The sequence below is a fragment of the Cercospora beticola genome, chromosome 4 (assembly GCF_033473495.1).
Source record: "Cercospora beticola chromosome 4, complete sequence".
NCBI lineage: Eukaryota > Fungi > Ascomycota > Dothideomycetes > Mycosphaerellales > Mycosphaerellaceae > Cercospora > Cercospora beticola.
This window is the reverse complement of record NC_088938.1, coordinates 619,543-634,373: the sequence shown is the minus strand read 5'-3', so window position 1 is coordinate 634,373 and position 14,831 is coordinate 619,543. Positions and strand designations below refer to the sequence as shown.

The following is a 14,831-nucleotide window of genomic DNA, read 5'->3' as shown; positions in this document are numbered from 1 at the left end:
ACGACGATGTTGTCTGAGGCGAGGAACTGCATCTCCTCTTACGCTGCACTTGATCCTCCGCCGGAAATACCACTCGGCGGCGCTTGACGCCCGCGACTTGGCCGCTATCAGCCAGCAGATAACCTTGCGTGTCCAACGACCCTGTCGACTCGGATGCCGGCGCCATATTCACGGCAGACAATGGAACAGCTAGAAGGTGTGACAGAGAAGTCCATTTTTGACGTCTCTTATTACGACGAGCCTCGGTGGTGATCAGAAGGCTGTGAAAGGTGGTGTTGAAACGCCTCCCGCTGCACCTTCCTCCACCTCATTCGTTCCGCCGACGTTGGGGTACGAGCGCCAAGAAGGGAGAAAGAATTTCCGTCCTCGTTGACTTTCCAAAACCAGTTAGGAGGCAGCAGTCGGTCAACTACTGTTCGCGGAACATCAATTCGATGGAGTCAGCAGAAAGTCCAAAGCCTCTTGTTTGGATCAATGGCTTCCCGGGTGTTGGCAAGCTCACAGTCGCAAGAGAACTTTTAATGCTGTACACCAAAGCACAGGTGGTACTGATTGACAACCATCAGCTCATCGATCCTGTTGCTGCCCGATTGCAGCGTGATGATCCCGAATACTATGTGGAGCGTCGTAAGGAGCGACAGAAGGCTCTCGAGCGGTGGGCGCTCAATAGAGACGAGAGACATAGATTGGTCGTCTTCACGGGTGATCCATTGACCTGCTCTATCTGTATCACCCGAGATCTGACTCACAAAGCAGACTATCAATCGAAGAACGAACTCAGCAGCGCGGTTGGAGCAGAATACAAGGACGCTGCGCTAAGAGCAGGACGCGTCTTCATACCGGTCGTTCTGCATTGCGACCAAAGTGAAAATCTGAAACGAGCTGTATCGACGGAGCGGCAGGAGTCTGGTACTACGAAGCTCACAGACGTCGAAATTCTGGCAGAGCTTCGTGCGGAACATGTTATGCTGACTTTCGATCAGCCCACTCAATTAGGACTGGATGTGAGCGAGCTGAGTCCCAGTGTCGCAGCAAGGAAGCTGTATGAGCATATTGCGTGTATCGAGCTGCACGTTCAATTGAAATCTTGAGAAATCCATCTGGCACGTCTCTATATCGCCGTGACATTCCAAATGTCTGCGAAGGGATCGTCTTCCGAGTCCAACGTACGCTTGTCCTCCATGTTGCTGTTACCAAGTCAGTGCCAGCCATTTGCTGTTCATCATAGAGACCTACTTGACGACTCTCGTGACCACTTCTTGGCCATACAAGCATTCGATAAATGCAAGCGTTCCGTCGATTCCAGAAGACACTCCAGAAGTCGTCCAGATATTCTCATCTACGACCCAGCGCGCATGAGGGATCCAGTCAACTTTCTCGTTGGTCGCTGTGACACTTTTGTATGAGGCTTTGTTTGTGGTGGCTCGTCTTCCGTCCAGCACGCCTGCATTCGACAGCAAAAGCGCTCCGGTGCAGACACTGATGATGTACTGTACTTTGGACGATCTCTGCTTGATGAAGTCGATCGTACTGTTGAGCATAGGATTGCGGGTCCCAATGCCCCCCGGCACCAATAACACAGCAAAGTCGGGTGCTGTCGCGAAAGTCGTGGTTGGTGGCACTTGGTAGTGGGTGCTCGAATTGCGTAAGCTCATCGAGGTGTTCACAGGTCGGTTGGTCACCGGATCGAGAGTGTCCGCGATCAGATGCAGATCGATCTTATACTGCCCTCCAAGAAGCCGAGTGCATCGAGCGGCCCGAAGACGTCCAAAGTCTGGAAGCCGCGGAACAGTACCACGCCATAGCTCCTTGGGATGGTGGTGGAATTGAGGTCAGGCTGGGATTGCACGCCTGCAGACGTGAGTTGGAGCAGGGATATGGGTGCAGAGCAGGTGAGAAGCTTACAGTAGTCTGGCTGATCACTGTTTGTCTCGGGCGCCGCTGCGGCTGTCACCAACGCCGCGGCCTGCAGCAAGAGTAATATTGAGATGGAGTACTTCATGATACGAATGATCACTGTCAATGCAACGACCTCTCCACGGCGCCCTTCTTATACCACACCAGCCGACCCGTGTTGCAGGTCTCCCGACTGCTTATTGTGCACATCGTTTCCATTTCAACACGCGTGCTCGCTGCCACCGATGCGAAAGTGCAGAAGGATTCCCGTGAGGCGCAAGTAGAGAGGGCAGGCCCTTTGTTCCTGCTGTGCAACACGCCCAGCCAATGAAGTCACGCGGTAACTTGCTCAAAAGTCCGCAGGCGCGACTTGCATGTGCCCGCCAAGCTCTTGCTGTGTTTCATGAACATATCTCGGACGCGAAACGTTAGCCTCGCGCGACGTTAAAGAAGCAAGTTCCCACTCGATCCACATCGCCAACACCACGGCCGATCAGCGACGTTCACACCTTGGATCACTCGGGAATGGACATGGCGGCCATGTCAGCGACCTCTTCTGGGGCAATGCCAACGTCGACGGCCGCGTCGATGGATGATATGGATATGGGTATGGGCGGCTGCAAAATCAATGTAAGTGTCCGATAGTCTCGACCGCGGACCAAGACTAACGGGAGCAGATGCTGTGGAACTGGTATACCATCGACGCTTGCAAGTGCCTCTCCCGAGCAATGACAATATCAGCCTAACGTTTGCAGGCTTTCTCTCGGAGTCCTGGCGCATCACGTCCAAAGGCATGTTCGCAGGCTCCTGCATCGGGGTAATCTTGTTGGTCATGGTTCTCGAAGCTCTTCGTCGCGCTGCGAAGGAATACGATGCCTTCATCGTGCGGAAGCGGATGACCGCCGTGCAGCCATCTACCGCGACCAGTTCTCAGCCCAGTGACAGCGACTCGAGCAAAAATGCAAGTGCCACAGCGACAGCTATGCCTTCGAGGCCACTCAGCTTCAGGCCAACAATGGCCGAGCAGCTCATCCGAGCCCTTTTGCACATGCTCCAATTCGCAGTGGCTTACTTCATCATGCTTCTAGCCATGTACTACAATGGCTACATCATCATTTGCATTTTCATCGGCGCTTTCATCGGCGCGTTCGTCTTCAATTGGACCAATATTGGACTGGGGTGAGTACGGCGCAAAGGCACGAAGTCATAAACTGACCCATACTCAGAGGAGAGAATCGCGAAATCACGTTCTGTTGCGGATGATGGATCTCGTCAAGAAGTCGCTCGATGCGGCAGAGCTTGTTGCATGGGTCGGACTGGAGGAGCCGCATGCCTTTCGTCTTCAGAACTGCGTCTTTATTGCGCGGAGCCGCCTGGTGTTCCGGCTTGATCGCGTGTTCTCGCACCCGCTCTCCTTTGCTGCGTTTCGCCGGCGCTGTGTATAGCTGACCGCATTGGGGCCTCGAGAAAGCTGTTCTGCGGTTCAGGATCTTGCTTGAAGCAGTCTGAGCACCTTATGTCCGACTCACTCGTGACTGCGAACTACACCTTCGTTGTAAGAGTGGGCATTTCGAGGACAGGTCAGTCAGTAAATAAGTAATCGCAGATGAACTTCCCCGGCCTTTGTATGCTGTGGTCGCGACATTGAGACTTTCTCCAGCGCCCTGTCGTTTCTTGCTCCCTCCCAGCACCGACGAGGGGCCGTCAGGGATGAGCTCTCGCAAGGCAAGCGACCACCCTCTCAGCGGCTCCGCACAGGGAACAGCTCTGCATCTCCATTGCTGCGAGGCGGGTGGGCGATGGAGGACATGGTGTTCGAAGTCGGGAAATGATGCAACGCGTCGCGGGGTTTGCTTGATCCCCGTTTGTCAGCGGCCACTTTCTCCGGACCAGCTGCCGCTCTTAACATTTTCACCGAGAGCGAACAACACGACGAGCGGATCAGGCACCCTGTCGAGAGCTCACGAGCCGTTTTCGCGATGCGTTCCTGCAGCCTGAAGCTTCGAGAGCTTCGCGTCATCCATCCTTTAAATTTTGCTATGCCTTTGTGAACAGCCGCACAACATACGGGTTGGTCAGCTTCGAGCACTATTGTCGTTCTTGTGCTTTATAAACACCACTGCTCTTTCCTTTGCCTATCTTATTCCCTTCTCGAAGTACGTCCCGCGTACATACCACCATCCACAAGTCACAACGTCATCATGGCACAGAACCAAGCCGCGTGGATTGACAAAGAGCCCAGAAAGCCTTTGCGAGTGAGTTTCGACTGTCACTGTTCCACCAAACATCAATGCTAATACAGCACTCAGGTAGGATCGGCTGACGTTCCTACGCCTGCTGATGACGAGATCGTTGTCAAGAACCATGCCCTCGCCATAAATCCCGTGGACTGGAAAATCCAGGACTACGGCCTCTTTGTCCAGCAATGGCCCAACATTCTCGGCACAGATGTAGCTGGTGAAGTGCACGCGGTGGGCAAGAACGTTACACGCTTCAAGAAAGGCGATCGCGTGGTAGCGTGAGTTTTGTCCCAACACTTTCTACTTGACCAGATCTAACATGCTCTCAGTCACGCCGTGGGCCTCGCAAACGGAAAAGCCACACATGGTGCCTTCCAACTCTACACCGCGATCCAATCGGCATACGCCGCAATCATCCCGAGCAACATCTCTTACACGAATGCTGCTGTCCTCCCTCTCGCCATCGACACTGCCGGCCACGGCCTTTACGACCAGCGCAGCAAGGGCTTCCTTGGTTTGCCTGAACCGACACTACACGGATCGCCTTGCAATAAGACAATTGTCGTTTGGGGTGCTTCATCATCTGTCGGAGCCCTCGCAGTCCAGCTCGCCACAGCTTCCGGCGCAAAGGTCATTGGTGTGGCATCAAAGCACAACCACGACTTTGTCAAGAGCCTCGGAGCAGTTGCAGTGCTCGACTACAAGGAGCCTACAATAGTCGACGATGTCGTGAAAGCCATTTCTACTGCTGGAGGAGAGTTCGCGGGTGTTTACGATGCTATTGCCCTCCCGGACTCACGAAAATCCGTCTTCCCGATTGTCGAGCAGTTCGGTGGTAACAATGTTGCGGGCACCCTGCCTCCACCAGAGTCTGGTCTTCCCGAGAAGATCAAGTATGGAGCCATCTTTGCTGTGAATGAGGTCAACGCTCCGATTTGGGAGAAGTTCGTCACCCCGGCTCTGGAGTCGGGACAGCTCAAGGCTGTGCCAGAGGCAGTCGTCGTCGGAAAGGGACTTGAAAGTGTGCAGAAGGGGCTTGAGGCCAACAAGGCTGGTGTTAGCGCGAAGAAGATCGTCGTGGAGTTGTAGTCTAAAGAGGGTATGAAGATGTGATAGAGTACATCGGTGGAAATTCATGGCACATGGAGCATCTCATGAGATACACATACGACCGGCGTATACATCTGTAGCATCATGTTGCATACCATACGGCACCTAACGCACAGCTTGGCATATTTGATGACAAGCTTGACACTTTATGGAAGGAAGTCTTATCCAATAAGCAAAATGAGCGACGCTACTGTCAGGTAATCTCAACCACACCAACACCAATAGCATACCAAAATCTCAAAAGCATGCTGTAACCCACCCTCAGCCTGCGGGCAGCCGGCGGCTTCTCGCGGAGCCATCCATGAGTCTATATATTGTACCCAAAGCTTGGACCACCACGAATTTGCTCGTCCAATTCAATTCGGCTGACACCTGTCTTGGCACGCTTCACGCTGCTATACAAGGACAGCTGATTTCGGCCGTTTGGCTCAATGGTAGAGCGTCCGCCTCCTAAGCGGAAGGTTGTGGGTTCGAGTGAGTTGTCTCTATGACTTGCTTGAGTGTGATCATGTTCTAATGTCGCCCGAAGGTCCCATGATGGTCGCAATGTGTAAATTGCTTTTTTGCCTCCCGGGGTATCTTTTTGAATGGAAGAAGAGAGTGCAAGGCATGCTATGCGTTGTAGTTGGTGCGTTGTTCGGTTGAATATGCGCTTCGGAATGTGGTAAGTCTGGAGACTAGGGGAGAATATAAGGGCGGACGTGAGAATGAGATGATGGTGACGTTGAAATTTTGCTTTGATTTGGTCTCAATAGCTATCGAAGATCTCGCGATGTGTTATGTACTTTGGCAAGGTATAGTTCTGATAATCGTTCGAATGATAATGCAACAGTGCCGACAATGGTAAGAAGTACGGCATGTTGCATATCCAATGTCCAGTCTCGTGCGATTTCCGAATCCGAATCTTGCACAAGTCGAGGGCGTTGGTTGTACTTATACGTTCGCTTGAAGTCGAAGATCCAAGATATTTGTGCGAATAGTTTGGGAGTGTTGAGTTGCTTTGCGCTGTTAGTCATGGGTCCTAATCCGCTCGACGCCGAGAAATGTACCATGAATATAGCAAAGACTATGGCGATGCCAACAATCCAGATGCTGTTGGGCACGCTCGTTGTAGGTGTCCGTGAAAGGCCGATGCTAGGTTCTGATCGTTGCGCAGTAACATCCAGCATCTTGCTTCGAATTCTGGATATTTCACGAGTGGTGCTGCGACTCCGCACTGGTGTTGATCGGCCGCTGCTAGCCAGATTCTCGAACGACGACACTGTGTGCAGGTGTGCGACGAGGTTCGTATGCTGAGGTATCGCCAGGTGATCCATGGTTGGTGTATCTCACTATGCCTCTGGTTCTCACGGTGTAGAGAGCGAAGCGGTGGCAGAGTTCTGACATACCGAGGCGGTGCGTCTAGATGTATACAATAGGCCAAGAGCGGTTGCTAGCCTTCCTGCAGCTCTAAAGTCACACGACCAACACCGTCATGCGATGGTAGTGCGCTGCGCCATGAACCTTCGCTGGTGCAGGAAGCGGACACATCCGATTCACGCATGCTTGTAGGAAGTCCATCTTGGCCATGAGGCTGTTGTATATTGTGTTCACATGGTGATGAGTTGCGTGGTAGAAGTGTGTGCTGGAAAGATGGGGGATGTGAGTGCCAAGCAGCCGATCGGCTTGAACCTTATCCGCGTTTCGAGCCTAGCGGCGAGCTCACTCGACTGTGCATGTGTAGTGCTGTAGTTTGTTGCACAGCACCGGACTCGCATTGAGCCTTTGCGCGTTGCTTGTCCGTCCGTCCTCCACGCACGATTGAACATCCCGGCCAACCACGCAAACGCCGCCGATACAACGGGACGCCACAGATCGCAAAACGGGGAGATCGCCAACGAAGGCGGAAAGACGCAAGTTGCCGAGAGCAGGAACGGGGTTAGAGTGAGGCAGGAAAGACATCCACGCAGTAATGAATGCCCGCAGCGGTACGTAACACACCATCATCCATACAGGACAGCTGGACGTCGACACACCACCACTCCGACACGGCCAGCACTGCCGACATGGCCGAGAACCGGCCTCGCACGCGCGGTCGTGGGAGACGACAACAACAGGCTCGCGTTCCACTGGCACCGAATTATTATCAACACGACAGCAGCTCGGTGACTGACAGCGTTGCGGGTGACATAGGCAGTCAAGCGCAAATGCGCACCATGAACATGGGCTCCTTTGGTGCCCAGCCGAACGCACGACAAAATTCCAGACTACAGAATACACAGAAGACGGGACTAGGAAATGGCAATGCGGGAGCTGGATGGGCATTTGGTGCTCCGGCATCAGCAGGGACTGGTTTTGGGGCGCCGGGTCTAGCACGTCCAGGACAGCTGTCTGGCTTTGCGCAAATCATGGGCGGAGGAGGGCAAACACAGATTGACATGAAGTGAGTCTATCAGGATAGCCACAAGAGCTGCGAATGCCTCGATCTGCACTTGGGCTGTTCCACAGAGATACTGATACTGGGCAGTGATTTTCCTACGTTGGCTGGGCCCGGCCGGTCCAACTACAACGCCAACAGCTGGAACAGCAACGCCGTACGACAGGCGCAACCACCGCAATCGGCTTCGCAACAGCCCGGACAGCAACAGCGAGCGCCCTCAACTGCGCCGTCACAGGTGTCGGTAGATCATTACGAGTCACAGCGTTCGCAGCAGCAGTCGACAGATCGTGGAGGGACCAATCGGAGCGACTTTCCACAGCAGAGTGATCAGGTATCGACCAACGGCGATTCGGCGCGGCAGAACGGTCTAGGGAGCAGTATTTTGGGCTCCCCCAGCGATTCGATACCGCAGACCAACGGTCAGCAATCCCAGCTGCCAATGCGCGAGGTGTCCGGCTCAAGTCAACAGGCTCCTATTGGGAGCGGGCAGCCTACACCCCAGTCGCAGGTTGGGCCTCCACCACAAGGCTTTGAAGCACAAGCTCTTCAGCACGCGTCACATACGAAGAGATGGGAAGATCTCACCGAGACAGAGCGATATGGCATGGCAGGCCTGATGTCTCAACTCGAAGCGAGACGTGCAATAGAGTCAAATCAAGCCATGGACGAGACTTTGCCGGTATGGACGCGAAATACCGCTTTCCTCATGGGCCAGGAAACTCCCGACTTCGGCATGGACTTGAACAATCCGGAGCCTCTGTACCCAACATTCTCTGTTTTTGGAACACGAACGCCTTCCGACTCATTCTACGATTTCCGAGATCAGTACACCGTTCCATCATTCCACGTGCCACCTGCGTACACCGTTAACAACGTCCCCGAGATGGCCTCCAGGATGCCGGCATTCAGTGATGGTAATGCGTCTCATCACTCTCTCCCGGGAAACGCTAATCTCATCACAGAAACCCTATTCTGCATATTCTACCAGATGCCACGCGACATTATGCAGGAAATGGCAGCTACTCAACTGAACCAACGGGACTGGCGGTGGCACAAAGTTCTGCGGAAATGGCTGCAGAAGGATACGCGCGAAGCCAACGCCGCCGCTGCTCCCACGCTGGTCGACCACACAAACGGAGCCCCTATCGGCCAGGAACCCATACGAATCAACGAGCGAAGCGAACGCGGTGTGTACATTTTCTTCGAAGAGAAGGACTGGAAACGAGAACGCCGAGAGTTTACATTAGACTACGACTCTCTGTACGTCACAAACCTAATGCCTACTGCAGCAGCGGCAGGCGTGTACGGCGGTGGAGGACGGAGCGGGAACTTTGGCGGCATGAATGGAGGGCCGGTGGGAGGATCGGTCGATCAGAGCGCAATCACGACTCCGTCGTAAGTGGCATTTGGGCAGCAATTGGCACCATGTAGGCCTTTTGGACGAGAGACACCAGCATCTGGAAATGCAGCCGTGGCCACGATGAGAAAAGTGTGATGAGAATTGCTAATAGCCTCGCGCAGGCTCATCTCGCCAATGCAATATTTTGGCTGACCAGTTGACTCACGGTGCGCAAATCCCAGCCTATTGTGTTGTGAGCATGTGCCAAGGTGGCAACGCAAGAAGGTGAAGCTGAACTCATGCTCGACTCCGATGATCCGCCGGTGAAGAGCGAGGGGAGCGGTGCTGAATCACGGACGCTGCAGTAGTGCGGCCGCGGAGTGGCTCCCAGGCGCCCCACAGTGCTGCGAACTTGGGCTACACATATTGCCCAACCTGGTTGCTTCACAAACGAGGCGCCGTCACACTCGCCTTCCTTGTCATGCGGCGTAGGGAAATGCTTGCGAAAAGGGCAGATCTGCCTTCCATCTTCCGCTATTGGCGTAGACCAAACATGTTCTGCAGGACTGTAAGATTGCATGCTACAAACCGACTATACTACGCAGGGATATAGATTATAACGGTATGCCGCGTTCAGCGAGCAAAACGGTGCAGAGGCGACGCTATGCGACTCGCCCTCTCTGCGGGCTGAATGAGGGTACAGAGGCAGCACGTGGCATCCGAAAAAGCGGCAGTATCTGGTTGGTTTAGACCACATGCACGCAAGAAGCTTAATCTTTCCCACCAAGCCACCACATCTCCCGCCGCACGTATTGCGACAGCGTTTCACCAGCATGTTGCCACCAACAAACAATACCATGAAGTCAGACGCGCCTGGAACTGCTTCTCACGATGTCACGCCCGCGTGGTGCCGGATTTCGCACAAAGCCGGAGCTTCCTGCGAACGAGAGAGAACAAAGCGCCGCGGTGCAGTGATCCGCGACTCATGCCCACGAGCTAGATTGCGCCACCAGCAGGGCGATTCGTAGCTTTGCCAAAACTGATCGCCCTCCGAAGCTCTGGGCCTTGTTCGAAACGGCCCAAACAGTGTCAGGTCCATTGTCTGCGCCGCTCCCATTCTGGAGCTGCCCTTGCAACGTTGATAACGTGAGGCGTTCCCTCGTCCCCGATTTGGTTTCCTGTCTTCTGCTTCTGATCGTATTCAACCTGGATCTCACGGCTTTGCCTGCTATCGGTCCGGAAGAGTTGATCGATCAGCGTCCCTTGAGAGATCAACTGTCGAAGATGGCACCTAACAAGAAGGAGACCCTGCTTGAGCAGTGTACGGGAGTCATTGCCATTGGCAATGGCATTGCCGTACACATCCTCGAGTATCTCTCCATTGTCAAAGAGGCGCCCCATGGCTTCAGAGAGATGGCCATCGAATTCGTCGAGACATCACGAGCTTTATTTCCCGCCAAAGCTGGTCTGGCACGTTCATCAGCCAAATTTCAACCCGACGTCACGGCACAACTCTCACAAAAGTTCCAGTTGACGAAAAATGCTTTCATCGTCCTGGACCAGGTCGTCAACAAGTTTCTCGGCAACGAGAAGAAGCAGACTTTTGGCAAATTCGGAAAGGGCTTCCGAATGATGTTCGCGGATTCAGAGATTGAAAAGTTACGCCTTTCCCTCAATCAATGCAAGGCCGAGTTGAGCATCAGCACATTGATGTTCTCGTCCCTGCTCGGGAACGACAAGGTGGACGCAGCAACAGCTATCGGGTACACCGCTTTGGCAGCTATACTCGGCATTCCCGACCCAACTGTCGGAAGTGCTGGAACACAACAAAATGATGCCTATGCCAGTCTGTCGCCAGACCGGAGGGAGCTGCCACCAACTCCTGGTCAATTGACCTTTGCAGCTCGCGATTCGTCGCTCCCACCAACGAAACCACGTGCCATGCCTATAGAAGGCACACAACCACGATATCCCGATACACCGTCCAGCGCCGAAACGTCGAGGACGACGAACATGTCATACCTGAGTGACCGCAGCTCTGTCATGATGCAGCCTGGCGACAACGGTTCTGACATCACATCTCTCATGTCGATGGTGCGAGAACAGGAAGATCTTACACAGTTCCACGACAGAATTTCTAAGCAGGCGATACGGATCAAGCTTGATCCTGCTCAGATGCACCGACGAGCTCCATCGAAACGCAGTGTCAATGGAACACCAGAGTCGGCGAGAAATGCACTTGTGAGCGCCATGCAGCAAAAAGATCACAAGATGGTCGAGCATCTTCTCGACAGCGGCGTGCCTCCGGAGCAAGGTCTGCTCAAGGAAGCGTTGATCACACACGATCTGGGTACTGTTCGATTGTTCTTGCTCTATGGCGCAGACCCCAATGCGCGAGACAAAGATGGTTCGACGCCACTCTATACAGCGACGGGATCGTCGTTCTACGAGGCGGCTACGCTGCTTGTGAAGTATGGCGGTGATAGCAATATCAGCACTGGCCCATACGGCGAGAGCCCGTTCGCTGTGTCCTTGACGAACAGCAAAGCACACTTTGCACAGCTCTACCTGCAGCACGGCGCTGACCCAAATGCCGACATGGGCAATGGCGAGACCGCTTTCACACAATCGATGAATAAGCACACTCCAGCGACTCTCGTCGAGTTGATGCTCGTCTACGAAGCGGATCCAAACAAGAAGAACGCACGCGGCGAAACGCCCCTCTTCAAGGCTATCACCGCTGAGCGACACGATCTGGTGACATACTTGCTAGAGCATGGCGCCGATGCCAACATGCCTGGCCCAAAGATTGTGCTCTGGCCTGCTGTGCACCAACCGAACATGCTCTCGATCTTGCTCGAACACAAGGCGGACCTCCGCCGCGCTCCTGGACTTCTCGAACTGGCGACATCCATCAACTCTCGCAAAGCGATCGACATCCTCCTCAAGTACGGCGCAGACCCCAACGCAAAGAAGGACGGCATCTACACACCACTCTGCTCTGCTATCCGCGACAACCATGAAGATCTCGTCGATATCATGCTCGCAGCAGGCGCAGACCCCAACCTTCCAGCGCTGGAACACCCAACTTACAAGTGTGTGACATACCATCGCACACACATGCTCCCCATCATCGTTGCCGCAGGTGCAGACCTTCATAAGCCCAAAGGCCTCATCGAGCACGCCGTCCAACACAACGATCGCGATGCTCTCGTCTACCTCATCGACCACAAAGTCGACATCAACGCCCGCAGCGTCAACACCGGCCACACAGCCCTCACAACCGCCATTCGCGAGAACAAACTCGAACTCATCGATTTCCTGCTTTGTCACGGCGCCGATCCGGGCGTCCGCGGTCAAGAATGGCCCATCGCTATCGCTGTCAAACATCCTGAAATTCTGGCAAAACTCCTCCCATATATTCCCACAACCAAAATCATCAAAGGAGCGCTCGAAATGGCCGTCGTGGCAGACCAGCTCGAAAGCGTCAAATTATTACTCGCCAAGGGTGTCGATGTGGAAGAGAAGAATGGCGGTGTTTTCAGTCCACTCACCACATCGATCCGAGAGAACCGAAAGGAGATCTTCCGATTCTTGGTTGATCAGGCAGGCGCGGACCCAAACTCTCCTGGAGAGCATTTGCCTATCATCAAAGCTGTAAGTCTCGAAATGCGTTGTTTCATGGGTTTGACGCAGCAATACTGACACACACCGCTTCAGATCCGCCGCCACCGCGAAGACGACATGTCCTACATCCAACATCTCCTCACCAAGGGCGCCGACATCAACCTCATGTACCGTGGCTGGAACGCCGTGCTCCAAGCACTCGATAACGGTGATTTGAAAATCTTACAATTGCTCGCGAGAGAAGGTCATCCAGATCTCTCCGCTCGCGGAGAAGATGGAAGGAGTGTGGCGGAAGTCATGCATGAGCGCGGACTAGATGAGGAAGAGAAGATTTTGAAAAGTGGAGGGGGTGAGAGTAGCAATGGGCAACGGGTGAGCGATCAGAGGGATATGAAACATGCTTTGAGCTCTTTGAGGGAACTTGTGCTTTGACGGGAGGAGGTTTTGGAGGGGTTGGAGGGGGTGAGGTGAGGTGATGGATTTTTGAACTCCCCCAACAACGATGTGCTGATTACTTTTCTTGGTGAAGATGGGTCTATGAGGAGGATGACGGCCGAACGAGAGATGTGCTTTCTTTTTCGTCTGTTTGGTGTTGATTGAAAAGGTCATATATACCCGGTGCGTGCGTGCGTGGATTGTTCTTGTTGCTTTTCGTTAGCTGCGTAACAGCGCCTTTCGCTCTATATGAGAGATTGTCATTTCTCTTTTTTCTGTACGTATGTAATTCAGAATGAATCATCAATCATAAAAATCATATCCACTCCTCCTCCCAAGTCCCAATGATCTCGCCACTGCAATCGATCACCAATCCTTACCCATCAACTTCCTCCTCCACCCTCTTCAACTCGTACCTTTGCCTTTCCCTCCCATCTTCATTTTCCGTGCCTACCACCCTCCATTCTCTCACTCCCCTTACTGCTACTTCCTCATCCCCATCCTCCTCGCCCTCCCCAATACCATCTGCCTCCCCACCTCCACCTTCCCCTTCGTCTGGTCCAACATGCCCAACCCTCTCCGCCCTTATCTCACACTCCCCCCACCCATCAGCCCCCAAAGGCCTAATCTCCCAACACTCCCTCGAACACCAGACATTTCTTCTTCTTCCCCACTTTTCACTCTTTTCTCTCCTGCTACAAGTCTTACAACCCTTGTTCACACACGCGAACCGTACGATTGAAATGTATGTTCCGCATATATCGCAGATGTAGGATGTGAGTTCTTTTGTCCTCTTGTCAAGTGCTTCGCGGGGGCGATTCGCTGGTTCGGGGGATGTGTTTGAGGCAAAGGGGGTGGTTTCGGCGCTCTCTTGGTTGACTTGCTGTAGTTCTCTGATGCGAAGAGCGAGACTTGTGAGGTGCGTTCGAGAAGCTCGGAGGTCTTCTGTAGGAGGTGCTGGTGGTGCTGAGAAGATGGGATCTTCTGGAAGACGTGACTGGTTTCGATTGAGTTGTTCCTCGACTTCTCGTCCGTGCAGGAACTCAAGGTGTTCAATTGCTGCTGAAAGATGCTCGTCTTCGATGGTGTTGAAGAAGTCGTGGAGGTTGGTGGAGGGAGTGTAGACGGCGAATTGGATCTGGTTCAGGAAATATTTTTGTTCTTTCGAGACGAGTTTGAATTTGGGCTTCGACTCGGCAGTGGTGTTGTGGTCTTGTTCAGATGTTTCTGCCTGGGTCGTATCGGCATCATCGACGGGAGGCTCGAGCACTGCATTTGATGTGGTTGAAGACTCTGGGTTGGAAGTGGCCTGGCCAGTACGACTGCTGCGCGCCACTGGGAGGATCACCATGCCTCGAGCTGCTTTGCTGCCTTTTGTAGGCATTCGCCTGCTGTTCTTGGTCTTGCCCATTGTTGATGATATTGCAGAATGTGTCAGTACTTGCAATGCCTGACATATAAGTACTGAGTCGCATCAGCAAACTAAAGGAGTCAGACAGAAGGGTCGAGGCGTAGAGACAGTGAGTGAGCGAGCTGTTTGCGATGATCGACATTTCTGCTTCACTCATAGTCAACTGAAGACAACTGGAAGACCATAAAGTGAAAATGTGCATGGCGCGTGAAGTTTCTTGTCTTGATTTCGTGGCTACCAAAGTGCCTTTTCGGCGTGCTCTTCCGCCGTCATCATACTGCAGCAAAGGCAGTGTGCCTCGTTGGATATCCTCCTTGACGCCATGCTTTCCGTTCCTGAATGCAACAACCAGAT

At 53.5% G+C, this 14,831-nt stretch overlaps 8 protein-coding genes and 1 non-coding gene across 9 annotated transcripts; 6 read left to right on the top strand and 3 right to left on the bottom strand.

The window, feature by feature from the left end:
- Positions 1–434: 434 nt before the first annotated feature.
- RHO25_005886 (uncharacterized protein) lies at positions 435–1,091 on the top strand (the record flags this gene model as incomplete). The annotated part of the gene is made up of 1 exon (XM_023596755.1): positions 435–1,091. One exon carries the CDS (start codon positions 435–437, stop codon positions 1,089–1,091), a length of 657 nt encoding a protein of 218 aa, XP_023452423.1.
- Positions 1,092–1,111: 20 nt separating this feature from the next.
- On the bottom strand, positions 1,112–1,655 carry RHO25_005885 (uncharacterized protein; the record flags this gene model as incomplete). Its single annotated transcript, XM_023596754.1, has 2 exons — positions 1,112–1,187; positions 1,237–1,655. The coding sequence occupies 2 exons, from the start codon at positions 1,653–1,655 to the stop codon at positions 1,112–1,114; spliced, it is 495 nt and encodes a 164-aa protein (XP_023452421.1).
- Positions 1,656–2,421: 766 nt separating this feature from the next.
- Positions 2,422–3,159, top strand: RHO25_005884 (uncharacterized protein; the record flags this gene model as incomplete). Its single annotated transcript, XM_023596753.2, has 3 exons — positions 2,422–2,503; positions 2,574–3,075; positions 3,123–3,159. 3 exons carry the CDS (start codon positions 2,422–2,424, stop codon positions 3,157–3,159), a joined length of 621 nt encoding a protein of 206 aa, XP_023452243.2.
- Positions 3,160–4,097: 938 nt separating this feature from the next.
- RHO25_005883 (uncharacterized protein) lies at positions 4,098–5,225 on the top strand (the record flags this gene model as incomplete). The annotated part of the gene is made up of 3 exons (XM_023596752.2): positions 4,098–4,151; positions 4,206–4,414; positions 4,466–5,225. The coding sequence occupies 3 exons, from the start codon at positions 4,098–4,100 to the stop codon at positions 5,223–5,225; spliced, it is 1,023 nt and encodes a 340-aa protein (XP_023452244.1).
- Positions 5,226–5,663: 438 nt separating this feature from the next.
- On the top strand, positions 5,664–5,731 carry RHO25_005882. The gene has a single exon. It is a non-coding gene; the product is annotated as a tRNA-Arg (tRNA).
- Positions 5,732–6,001: 270 nt separating this feature from the next.
- On the bottom strand, positions 6,002–6,562 carry RHO25_005881 (uncharacterized protein; the record flags this gene model as incomplete). Its single annotated transcript, XM_023596751.2, has 2 exons — positions 6,002–6,244; positions 6,296–6,562. 2 exons carry the CDS (start codon positions 6,560–6,562, stop codon positions 6,002–6,004), a joined length of 510 nt encoding a protein of 169 aa, XP_023452885.1.
- A 729-nt stretch (positions 6,563–7,291) lies between these two features.
- On the top strand, positions 7,292–9,064 carry RHO25_005880 (uncharacterized protein; the record flags this gene model as incomplete). The annotated part of the gene is made up of 3 exons (XM_023596750.2): positions 7,292–7,668; positions 7,753–8,579; positions 8,628–9,064. The coding sequence occupies 3 exons, from the start codon at positions 7,292–7,294 to the stop codon at positions 9,062–9,064; spliced, it is 1,641 nt and encodes a 546-aa protein (XP_023452242.2).
- A 1,224-nt stretch (positions 9,065–10,288) lies between these two features.
- RHO25_005879 (uncharacterized protein) lies at positions 10,289–13,063 on the top strand (the record flags this gene model as incomplete). The annotated part of the gene is made up of 2 exons (XM_023596749.2): positions 10,289–12,661; positions 12,725–13,063. The coding sequence occupies 2 exons, from the start codon at positions 10,289–10,291 to the stop codon at positions 13,061–13,063; spliced, it is 2,712 nt and encodes a 903-aa protein (XP_023452240.1).
- Positions 13,064–13,442: 379 nt separating this feature from the next.
- On the bottom strand, positions 13,443–14,477 carry RHO25_005878 (uncharacterized protein; the record flags this gene model as incomplete). The annotated part of the gene is made up of 1 exon (XM_065602713.1): positions 13,443–14,477. The coding sequence occupies one exon, from the start codon at positions 14,475–14,477 to the stop codon at positions 13,443–13,445; it is 1,035 nt and encodes a 344-aa protein (XP_065458785.1).
- Between the last annotated feature and the right edge of the window lie 354 nt (positions 14,478–14,831).